The sequence below is a fragment of the Tursiops truncatus genome, chromosome 8 (genome assembly GCF_011762595.2).
Source record: "Tursiops truncatus isolate mTurTru1 chromosome 8, mTurTru1.mat.Y, whole genome shotgun sequence".
Lineage (NCBI taxonomy): Eukaryota > Metazoa > Chordata > Mammalia > Artiodactyla > Delphinidae > Tursiops > Tursiops truncatus.
Window position 1 is genome coordinate 23,829,736 of NC_047041.1, and position 13,135 is coordinate 23,842,870.

The 13,135-nt window shown below is 37.2% G+C and overlaps 1 protein-coding gene across 4 annotated transcripts in view; it reads right to left on the reverse strand.

Annotated features, from left to right (window-relative positions):
- Positions 1-13,135, reverse strand: part of DDX10 (DEAD-box helicase 10) — a 288,051-nt gene that overhangs the window by 253,218 nt on the left and 21,698 nt on the right. For all 4 annotated transcript variants that reach the window (XR_012333339.1, XM_033862078.2, XM_073808237.1 and 1 more), the window contains exon 9: positions 9,636-9,720. Coding sequence is in view for 3 of the 4 variants with exons in the window: in XM_033862078.2 (XP_033717969.1) it covers positions 9,636-9,720 (85 nt within the window). In the remaining variant the exon portion in view is untranslated. The remainder of the gene's footprint in view (positions 1-9,635; positions 9,721-13,135) is intronic.

The following is a 13,135-nucleotide window of genomic DNA, read 5'->3' on the forward strand; positions in this document are numbered from 1 at the left end:
TATGTAGGAATAAACCTACCTAAGGAGACAAAAGACCTGTATGCAGAAAATTATAAGACACTGATGAAAGAAATTAAAGATGATACAAATAGATGGAGAGATATACCATGTTCTTGGATTGGAAGAATCAACATTGTGAAAATGACTCTACTACCCAAAGCAATCTACAGATTCAATGCAATCCCTATCAAACTACCACTGGCATTTTTCACAGAACTGGAACAAAAAATTTCACAATTTGTATGGAAACACAAAAGACCCCGAATAGCCAAAGCAATCTTGAGAATGAAAAACGGAGCTGGAGGAATCAGGCTCCCTGACTTCAGACTATACTACAAAGCTACAGTAATCAAGACAGTATGGTACTGGCACAAAAACAGAAAGATAGATCAATGGAACAGGATCAAAAGCCCAGAGATAAATCCATGCACATATGGTCACCTTATCTTTGGTAAAGGAGGCAGGAATGTACAGTGGAGAAAGAACAGCCTCTTCAATAAGTGGTGCTGGGAATACAGGACAGGTACATGTAAAAGTATGAGATTAGATCACTCCCTAACACCATACACAAAAATAAGCTCAAAATGGATTAAGGACCTAAATGTAAGGCCAGAAACTATCAAACTCTTAGAGGAAAACATAGGCAGAACACTCTATGACAGAAATCACAGCAAGCCCCTTTTTGACCCACCTCCTAGAGAAATGGAAATAAAAACAAAAATAAACAAATGGGACCTAATGAAACTTCAAAGCTTTTGCACAGCAAAGGAAATCATAATCAAGACCCAAAGACAACCCTCAGAATGGGAGAAAATATTTGCAAATGAAGCAACTGACAAAGGATTAATCTCCAAAATTTAGAAGCAGCTCATGCAGCTCAATAACAAAAAAACAAACAACCCAATCCAAAAATGGGCAGAAGACCTCAATAGACATTTCTCCAAAGAAGATATACAGACTGCCAACAAACACATGAAAGAATGCTCAACATCATTAATCATTAGAGAAATGCAAATCAAAACTACAATGAGATATCATCTCACACCAGTCAGAATGGCCATCATCAAAAAATCTAGAAACAATAAATGCTGGAGATGGTGTGGAGAAAAGGGAACACTCTTGCACTGCTGGTAGGAATGTGAATTGGTTCAGCCACTATGGAGAACAGTATGGAGGCTCCTTAAAAAACTATAAACAGAACTACCATATGACCCAGCAATCCCACTACTGGGCATATACCCTGAGAAAACCATAATTCAAAAAGAGTCATGTACCAAAATGTTCATTGCAGCTCTATTTACAATAGCCCGGAGATGGAAACAACCTAAGTGTCCATCACCAGATGAATGGATAAAGAAGATGTGTCACATATATACAATGGAATATTACTCAGCCATAAAAAGAAATGAAATTGAGCTATTTGTAATGAGGCGGATGGACCAAGAGTCTGTCGTACAGAGTGAAGTAAATCAGAAAGAGAAAGACAAATACCGTATGCTAACACATATATATGGAATTTAAGAAAAAAAGAAAAATGTCATGAAGAACCTAGGGGTAAGACAGGAATAAGGACACAGACCTACTAGAGAATGGACTTGAGGATACAGGGAGGGCGAAGGGTAAGCTGTGACATAGCGAGAGAGTGGCATGGACATATATACACTACCAAACGTAAAATAGATAGCTAGTGAGAAGCAGCCGCATAGCACAGGGAGATCAGCTCGGTGCTTTGTGACCACCTAGAGGGTGGGATAGGGAGGGTGAGAGGGAGGGAGACGCAAGAGGTAAGAGATATGGGAACATATGTATATGTATAACTGATTCACTTTGTTATAAAGCAGAAACTAACACACCTTTGTAAAGCAATTATACTCCAATAAAGATGCAAAAAAATTAAAAATTAAAAATAGAACTACCATGTGATCCAGCAATTCCACTTCTGTGTATTTATCCAAAGAAAAGAATAACAATAACTCAAAAAGATATACGCATCCTCATGTTCACTGCAGCATTATTTACAATTGCCAAGATACGGAAGCAACCTAAGTGTCCACCAATGGTGAATGGATAAAGAAGATGTAGTATATATATACAATGGAATATTATTTTGTGTTAAAAAGAATGAAATTTTGCCATTTGCAACAACATGAAAGGACCTTAAGGGCATTACACTATAGAAAATATGTCAGGAGCAGGTGGGGCAAAAATAGATTTAAAAATATAAGTGAAATAAGTCAGAGGAAGACAAATACTGTATGATCTCACTTATATATGGAATCTAAAAACAAACAAACAAAAAACCAAGCTCATAGATACAGAGAACAGACTGGTGGTTGCCGGGGCTGGGGGCAAGGAGTAGACAATATGGGAGAAGGGGAACAAAATTTCAGTTATAAAATAAGTCATGCGGGCTTCCCTGGTGGTGCAGTGGTTGAGAGTCCGCCTGCCGATGCAGGGGACACAGTCCGGGAAGATCTCATATGCCGCGGAGCGGCTGGGCCCGTGAGCCATGGCCGCTGAGCCTGCGCGTCCGGAGCCTGTGCTCCGCAACAGGAGAGGCCACAACAGTGAGAGGCCCGCGTACCGCAAAAAAAAAAAAGTCATGCAGATGTAATGTACAGCGCGGTGACTACAGTTAATACTACTGTACTGTATATTTGAAAGTTGCTAAGAGAATAGACCTTAAAAGTTCTCATCACAAGAAAAAAAAATTCTGTAACTGTGTATGGTAACAGATTAGACTTATTTTGATGATCATTTTGCAAAATATACAAATACTGAATTGTTATGTTGTACACCTGAAACTAATATAATGTTGTATGTCAATTATTAAAAAAAAAAAATGGAGTTTGACTTCTGAGTCTAGGTCATAAAAAACATTGCTGCTTCCACCGTACTCCTTCTTCCCCTCTCATTTCCTCTCTCTGATGAGGCCAGATGCCACATTGTGAGAAGCCCTCTGAAGAGGAGGACCACATGGAAAGGAACTGAAAGACACCTCTGACCAACAGCCAGCAAGAGAATGAATCTTGTCAACAAGCATATGCGTGAGCTTGGAAAGAGACCCACCCCCACACCCACCCCACCCCCGTTGAGGCTTAAAGTACCTGTGACACCTTGATTTGCAATCTTGTGACAGACTGAGCCAGAGGACCCAGATGAGCCACACCTGAATTCCTAACCCACAGATACCATGAGATAATATATGGTTCTTGCTTCAAGCCACTAAGCTGTGGGGTAATTCATTACACCACAATAGATAATTTATATGTTATCTCTGATTCATGAGTCTGATTTGAGAAACTAATTGTGTTATCTCAAGTGCCTCTCTGTTCCAGACCCTGTTCTAAGTGCTCTGGAACCATCAATTAAGTAGACAAATTCCTTTGCCTTTATGTAGCTTACACTCTAATGAAGAGAAAAAGAAAACAACAATAAATAAGTAAATACTCTAGTATATTTGAAGGTGATAAGTGCTATGGAAAAAAGATAATATAGAGCAAGGTAAGGAGGAGTGGTTGGGGCAGTGTAAAGAAAGACAGCCATGTGGATACTTGAGGGAAAAGCATTCCAGTGGAAGAAACATAATATAAAGGCTTTGAGGCAAAAATATGCCTGGCATGCAGGAGAAATAGCAAGACCAGTGTGGAGCAAGGGAACAAGCGGAGAATAATAACAAGCGGAGAATAACAGGAAATAAGATTGGAGGGGGGTTGAATAGCACAGGCCCAGTAGGTCACACTGGCTTTTATTCTGAGTGAAATGGGGAGTCATCAGAGGAGTCCCATGATCTGAGTTGTGTTTTTAAAGGATCATTCTGTCTGCTGTATTGAGAATAGACAGCAGGAGAGCAAGGGGGAAGTGCTAGGAAATAAGAAACTCCTAAGAAATATCAGCCCCCTTATCTACCTCTCTAGCTATAGTGGTCATACTCTACCCCAGCTCAATGTTTTTTGATGCAAAATAAAGCATTGGTTTTGCTTTAAATCCTAGATAACAACAAAGGCAGAAGGCCATGTGAGGAAGCACCAGCCTCTATCTAGGAGGAGCTGAGTAAAGTTAGCATCTTCAGTCAATAAAGGAATCAAAGTAATAAGAATTCTCGCTAGCAAAGACTGTTCCTATCTTATACCTAAGATATACACAGTATGTTTCAGTAAATTAATGCTCATGGAAATTGTCTTTTCACTTTTATTATTTCAATTTACAAATCAATTAAAGACACTATTTAAAAAATTCTCATTATCTATTCCATAAAGTACTAGTATTTACCACAAACAAACCATGAACTCTGCACAGGTTATCACATTAGAAATTTTAACTACTTCCCATCTTCATATTTGCTGTTTTTAATCTAAACTGATGCAAGCCAGTGTGCAATGCAAAGAACTGGCCTCTGCTGCCCCCTACTGGAATCACATCTTGCTACCTAAATCTCCCACAAACAAAATCTGAGATCCACAAAATGCAGCCAGGCAAATAAGGCTCGGTTGAAATACTGCTGGAATTTTACCACTACTCTGGAAAACCAAGCAGTTATATATATAAAGTCCTAACTCTTATATATAAACTCCCAACTGTTTAAATATACACAGTTATATATAAGCTCCCGTCTTCCACCCACAGACCCCTACTGCCCAAATAAAAGCATTTTAAAAATTAGGAGTATCTGATATGTAAGGACTTTCCATTCCCAAATCCTTTTTATTTTCAACTGGGCATTTTTATAAGAAATAGAAGAGCTTAGTTTTATGAGTACTAAAAACTACAAGCCCTAAAGACATTCGCTTTTAAGTGGTAGAATGTATCACAGAACATGGCTTTAAAAAACTATATTCATATTCCTTGCCTCACTTGTTTCCTAAACGAGATCATTTTGTTAAAAGGGGTGTGGATAGTTAAGAAAACAAATTTCTCTCAATTACTAAAGATCAAAAGAATTTTAAACAGGTGAATAAATTAAAACAGAATAAAGCACTTAAGGCAACAAGTACCTAAACCACCCTTTACTTTTAGCTAAAACACAGAAAGGAAAAAAACAGATTCCCCAAACCTTAGCTATTTTGCCACAAAGCAGTGAATTCATTTCTCAATATTAATACAGTATAGTTCACTTCCAAAAGCAAACACTATCTGGCAACCTAGTTTTAATTACAGCATATATACAGGATTTTAATTAGTTTCAAGCTTTAATTTAGCTTTTATTCAATTCAATTATCCAGTCTGATGGCCCACAAAAGTTCTAATTTATCTCTAAGCCCATTAATGGTAACTTTTTGCAGTTTGGTTCTTTTTTTTATTAGACTGACAAAGAAAAAATAAGCATTACATATCCTAAACCTTTCCACTAACTATACATCTAAAATAGTCAGTTCAAAACATTTTTAATTGGTTACAAAGGGTCAAACAAGCTTGTACTTTAAAAATCAATGACCATATTAGAAACTACATTATAATAGTTTTTCAAATTGGTATTCTCTCTTCAAACACAATCATTGTGATGTTGTACCTCCTCTTCACCTCGAGTCATTAAAACCAATTTAATGCTTACCATGGCATGTTCAACTACATAAGATTTTTAACAACTTCTCCAGGAACCAAGCACCCTGAAATATTTCCCCTTCTTGAAACTTTTCCTGATATACTGAGATGTCAAATAATCTTCCTATAGGATGAATAATTTTAAAATACTGCTAAATGTATTCTATAAAGGAATCAGTTTAACCTGTCCATGCCCACACCATTGGCACATCTAAAAAAGCCTGTCTGGCCTGGTCCAATACACTAATGAGAGATGATATCCACCAACCTCACCTATCCAGAGGCCCACAGAGCCATGAAATGCAAATGTGTGCATAGATAAATGTACAAATTCATACATGCTACACATTTACTGAGGAGAATAAAGCAGTGTATTAATTCCACCAACCACTACTAATGACTTCTCTAAATATCTCACTATGAAAGATAATCCAAACATGTATCCAACACAAAGACCACTGATGCACCATGTACCTTCTTACAAAATGGAAAACAAAGCTGCTGTTCTACCTATGTCCCATTTACTTAGATCCCACTAGAAACCAAAAGGTTACCAGTCTAAAGACAAGTCTGTCTGAATGTACAATGAAATCATACACAGAGCCTAGTTCTAACTCTATTACTTGCTCAAATTACATAATTACAATAAAAAAGACTTACTTTTGAATCCTCTAGTACAATCCTACTGTTAAATAGTTTTATCTTTCACTATTGTACTATTCTCTCCTTTCCTTCTTCATGCAGGTCAAAAGAAATGCTTTTAATTTAAATGAGTACATTTTGATCATAGCCCATGTTTAACAGCCCAAAGGGTAAATCTGAATCAATCGAAAAATGTTTAAACATTAAAACAGTTTATGAAAATTAGAAAATTATAGGAAGAAGGAGCTCTATATCTTGTTAGGCTGTAGAACAGGAAAAACCTCCACTTCAACTGAAACAACGACAAAATTGACCAAATACAAACAAAAAAACTTTTTCCCTTTAAAGCCATCCAAGAACAGTAGATACAAAGAAATTTATGAGACTCAACTCCAAAGGGACTTCCTAGATAAGCAAAGGATAGAGGACACATTCAAACTTGAGGCCACTGGCTGAAATGGGTGCAGGGCAGGTAGAAAAGCAAGCCTGCTGGCGAATGACAGACTTTGCTTAGATGAGAATTTCTTCTTTTTTTTTTAAGATTTATTTATTATTTACTTATTTTTGTCTGCATCAGGTCTTTTAGTTGCGGCATGAGGAATCTTCGTTGAGGCATGTGGCGCACGGGCTCTTCGTTGCAGTGCACAGACTCTTTGTCGCGGTGCGTGGGCTTCTCTCTAGTTGCAGAGTGTGGGTTTTTTCTCTTCTCTAGTTGTGGCGCACTGGCTCCAGGGTGCGTGGGCTCTGTAGTGTGCAGCACGCGGGCTCTCTAGTCGAGGAGCACGCAAGCTCAGCAGTTGTGGCACACGGGCTTAGTTGCCCCACGGCATGTGGGATCTTACTTCCCTGACCAGGGATCAAACCCGTGCACCCTGCATTGCAAGGCGAATTCTTTACCACTGGACCACCAAGGAAGCCCCTAGATGAGGATTTAAATCTTGGGTCTTAAAGATCCTGCCATCCCTGGGAACTCATTAAATAGAAGCTGGTGGCTTAATAATCAGAAGTAACTTGGTCCATTTAAACCAACAGTTGGTGTCTCTTCCATCATTAAGCATTAATGTCTGACTGACATCCATATTATAAATACTCATGCAGTTTTGATGAGAAAGAAAATGTAAAACCAAAGAGATAGTACATCATAACCAATCACAACCTTATTGTGATTATTATTTAGGTTGCTTCCAGTTTTCTTTTTTAAACAAAATATACCCACATTTGAAGAACCTCATATTTGAATCCATGTGAGGTAAAAATGCCTGTTAATAAGCTCACACCTCAAAAACCTACAGAAATCTCTGAAAGAAAACTTTCCTTTAGTTAGTAGGTGGGGTTATGTGACTCAGAAAGATTATAACCTCTCAGGAGACAAAAATGTCTATTTCTCTTTGCATGTGTAAACCTGAGAGTTGCCATGTGTTCTCATGACTGCAACAAAATTAGAGATAGGAGTAAATAATCAATCACATTCTACTGAAATTATGCATTTTATTGTCTGTATTCCCTCCAGGTTTCAAGATGAACGAGGTCAGGAATCATGTCTGTTTTGCTCGTTTTACCTCCTACTATGTACAATGCCTGGCACTTAATATGTATTTGTTAAATCCATATAGAAAAAATGAATGAGTGAATCCAGATTACTTTCAGCTCTAATGTCTTTATGATTTTCTATTTTATGGTTTTATTATATGAATCTATGGTTCTTTGGTTCAACAATTTTAAGTAAAATGTATTTTAAACATATACCAGTAGTATTCAAAAGAACTTTTCACAATGATGGAAATGTTCTATACCTGCTCTGTTCAAGATGTGGTATTAGCAGTTTAAATGTGACTAGTGTGACTGAGAAACTGTATTTTTATTTTAATTTAATTTTACTTAATTGAAATTTAAATAGCCACATGTTGCAAGTGGCTGCAATACTGCATGGCACACAGACCATTCCTTAACTTTAGGGAACAATGTTTTACAACTGACTAGGGGCTCAGTGTTTGGAGATGCTTATGAAAAGGATCACATTTTACGATATGGACACATAGAACTCTTGTATTTTCTAGTAGTCCCTCCCTCAAAAAAAATTATCAAGAGTAGTTGGGATTTGAGTCTGAGTTAAAATACAGAAAGATATATTATATAGCACATAGTTAACAGAGGAAGAAATATCTTGTATCAAGTTGCCTCCCAAGAACTTGTATCTGCCAATCAAAACTGAACCCAACTGTTTCTCCTCTGTGAAGTTTTCTTCTGTACTTCCACAGGAGCTCCATAAAACTTCTGTCAATACCTCTAATACTGTATATGCCTCTACTATAGACTGTTTTCGAGGTACTAAAACATCCTTAATGGAATGGACACTATATCTTATTTTCATGCACAAGCTCACACCAGGCCTAATCCAGTACCTCACACGTGGTTGGTCTTTCATGAATGGTTACTTAGTGAAAAAGATTGAAATCCGGGGTCAAAAGATCTGAATTCTAGTTCTGTTTCTGCCATATACTTAGTGATTTGGGGTCTAACACTTAATTGGTTATTTCCAATTCTTACCATTACAAATGTCAGTAAGATGAACACCTTTATAGAAACTTTATTAAGACCAATTTCTGGACGTGGAATTACTGAAGCAAAAGGAAGAACTCTAAGGCTTTTGATAAGTACTACCAAATATTACCCATAAAGATGCTAACATTTATAATTCTACCTGCAGCACACATCTCCCAACTTGACTGCAACCTCAATGGCAATGATATAGCACGTTACCCTTTTCATTCATTCATATACCTTTCTATGCCCTTTCCTCCCAAATGACTGACTTTGCTATATTCTTTTCCAAATAGCTCCCCCACATTCCTGAGCAAACACAGGATACTTTTACTGGGGGTGGGGGAGGTGAAAAGGGAGTATTTGGGAGTAGCCTCCAGCAATGCCTCTAATTCCCACACTAGAAAAAAGGAAAAGAGAAATCTATGACTCAAAACCACCTTGTCTCTTATTAGAACCTATACCAGAGAAGGTAAGAGCACAGATCTAGACTACAGGAGTCAGACTGCCTTGGTTCAAATCCTGGCTCTATGGATTTTCACACAAAATGTTTAACTGCTCAGAACACTCAAGTTTTGTCATCTGAAAACAGAGATTGAATAAACAGTCTTATACCTCATCAAAGAGATGATGTTCAGTGAGCAGTTCTAATGAAAAGCTTAGTAAGGGAAGAAAGTTAGAACAAAAACACTAAAAGAAGATTTTCATGGATTTTTCTCAGCCCTCATCATCAAGTCTCGGCCACAATGACTTAGCAAGAGCTGTCCACTTGCTAGCAACCAATGTCACAAAAATGTCAAACCAGCAGTCACTTACCTGAATTCCTCCATTCTTTGTTTGTACACAGTTCAGAAAGCACGCTTTTTTGCTTAGATAAAACCAAAAGCAAAGATATAGGCTGGCACACCTACCTGGCAGTTCTACCTGCTCTGTGAATATATGTGTTGGCATCCTCTGGACAATCAAACTGAAGAACCCAATTCACAGCTGGGAAATCTGTACAGAAGGAATATCAAGTTGAAAACACAGTTCCAAGATCTTCCTGCTGCACTATTTTTATTTTATAATATTGCTTGCCAGGGCTTTCCATCACATCAAACTGATAGATATCATCTGTGGACACTATTAAAATTAACTGCATGAACCGAGAGATAATAAACACTTCTCTTCTTTGACAAACTGAACTAAAATTAATGACAGTGTTTGAATGTGAAGATTATTTTGTATCTGACAGAGGAGACAGACTGCTTTGTGTCACACAAATAACAAAATATCCTGATAGTTAATAACCTAAAAGAACCACTTCTCATGAGCTCCCAGTGAACTATGAAACTGGTTGATAAATTTTAATGAAAATTTACTTTTCCTATTTCCATCTCCATTCAAATTAATGATGTCTTTTTAAATCCCTCTCCCCATTTCCTAGCAATAATTACTTCATATTTATTTCTGGCTGCAAAAGTTTCCATTCATTCTCAGAGATCCTGGTCTCAACAACTTAAGAGAATTACCTTTAGTCATTTACAGATTTTGCCATAAGGATTTCAGATCAATGTCTATCACAGAGAAAAAAGCTAAGGGAGGGAGGGAAGGAAGGAAAAAGAAAAAGAGAAAGAAAAAGAAATATTTGGGAAGATAATGATACCTATGGATACCTATGAGCATAAAAACTACAACCAAGTTATACAAGCTATTCAAAAGGGTTGAATCTATTTAAATGGGCATAACCCAAGAAAAACAGAAAAAAGATATTTAGAACAATTCTCTCCCTTGGGACTTGAAGTAACCAGGTACCTCAGAAGGCAAGGATATATTTCAGGGTTGTAAAAAGGAAGATAGGTTGAAAGTAGCACTCAGATCCTCAGGTTCCCTCCAGGATCCTATACACTGGGTCTCCTGAAGAAAAGCGAAAGTCTTATTCTCGAGAAAGGCTTCAAGCCAAGACACCAGAGAGAGTGGAAAAAAGAGGCACCAGAGGCAGAGTGAAAACAGGGGTACTGAGTGTAAGTCTGAATGCTGACTGGGAGCCCTCTATGTCTACTTCCTTGCTAGGCTTCTAGAGAGCCAGCAGCAAGCTTAATCCTTCTGCTCAAGAGGTTGAAGTATTCTTATCTGGAGAGACTGAATGTTCAAAAAGAATACACTTTGACATCCTGGTCCTCCACAAGATGACCAACTCCGTCTAAATCCCCTCGCAATGAAGGCCGTTAGTCAACAAGCCTCATCCACATACAAATCACTTCAAATAAGCTTCTTGATGCCTCACTGTTACATATAATAAAAGACTGTCAATTGCAGACAATCGAGAAAAGTCTCAAAAATGAAAAGACAGATAAAAGAGTAAAAATGAAACTCAACAGAAACAGAAACAATGTGAAGAGAACTTTAACCTAATATCGTCAGAGAGCTAAAACACGGCATCCATCAAATAAGAGTAAGAGGCTATAAAAAAGGAACTCTTGGTACTTCATTAAAATTTTAATCAGAAAAGTTGAAATATAAAATCAAGAAATCCCCCAGAAATAACAAGAAAAAGACAATGAAATGGCAACAGAAGAAACAGGAAAACTAGAGGATTGATCAAAGAGGTCAAATACTCTTCCAGAAAGAGAAAATAAGGGGGGAATGGGAAAATGTTATAAAAAAAGGTATGAGAAAGGAAACAAGCTAAGTACACAAATTTCCCATTAGTAAGCAGTAATTACATACTCAAAACAAATATTGAATATTTATTTAATCAAATCACCAAAGAAGCAACTCAGAAGTATATTTCCTGCAACTGAAAGACATGAGTCCCTATTGTGTGCTGCTCAATACAGAAGGTATTCAAGTTTAAAATTTAATAGAATTAATAACTCAATCTTTCCTCATTGCACTGGACACATTTTAAGTGGTCAACTGTCACGTGTAGCTAGCAGCTATAGTATTAGACAGTGCAGACACAGAACATTTCAGTGATCAAAGAAAATTCTATTGAACACTGCTGGTCTAGATTGAAAAAATATACTGAATGCGCCTATACAACAAATGGGACCTCACACTAAGGCACATTATCATAAAATTTCAGGACTCCATAGATAAACAGAAAACACTAAGAACAGCCAGAAAAAGAAAAGGGGGCTACAAAAAACAGAATCAGAAAGGCAAAGGTCTTTTCAACATAATACTGACTACCGTAAGACAATGGAGCACTATCTGCAAAATTCTAAGAGAAAATTATTTCAACCTAGATTTCTATTCTCAATACAACTATCATTCAAGAATAGGACATTATCAGATATGCAACAATTCAAAAAATGTACCTCCCATGCACTCTTACTTCGGAAGCTATTAAAGAATGAGCTTTAGTTTAAAAAACAATAATAATAATAAATCAAGAAAGAGGAAGGGGACTTCCCTGGTGGCGCAGTGGTTAAGAATCCGCCTGCCAATGCAGGGGACAAGGGTTCAATCCCTGGTCTGAGAAGATCCCACATGCTGCGGAGCAACTAAGCCCGCGAGCCACAACTACTGAAGCCTGTGCGCCTAGAGCCTGTGCTCTGCAGATGCCACCACAGTGAGAAGTTCGTGCACTGCAACGAAAAGTAGCCCCCATTTGCCACAACTACAGAAAGACCATGTACAGCAATGAAGACCCAAATGAAAAGTCTCACGATGACAAACATGCATCAGGCTTATGGAGCAACCAGTCCAGATAAGAGCTGAAGACTTTTAAAAGGCTGCAACAAGGAGATCCCAAGGGAAAAAGAAACAGACTGTGTTTGAACTATTAGGAAACTAGGGATGTGACATCTGCTGGAACATCTGAGGAAAGTTAGAACAGGAAACACAAAACTAATTTTAACTCAATCATTAACTTGATATAAGAAATGTACTTAGAAATATGAAGCTAAATACCAAGAGAAATAATGGCTTCTGGAGAGTGAGGAGGGGTAGAGTACGGCTTGCTATGTCTCATAACTCGTTTTTACCCATATCGCATATTATTCATTAAGAAATAAAACTGAGAAAAATTAAGACTAAAGTTTAAAAAAGATACTGGTGTACTCTAAAGAAATTCCTGGACATACTATGAGATACACTACATAAATACACTGGAACTTTATACACTGACATGGAAAGCCTTGGAAAGCAAGTCACAGACTGGTATGTATAATATTATTTTATACACTTCATAAACACATAAGATAATACTATATATTGCTCATGAATACATTCATATAATCTTTTTAAAATAAACTAGAAAAGAGATTCTTGACATTTTTTGTGCCACAGTTAAAACCTATGAACCCCTTTTCAGAATATTTTTTAAATGCATAAAGTAAAACATATAGGATTATAAGAGAAAGCAATTATAATGAAATAAACATTTTTATTGACTTTTTTATATAGCAATGTATATGCTTATTTA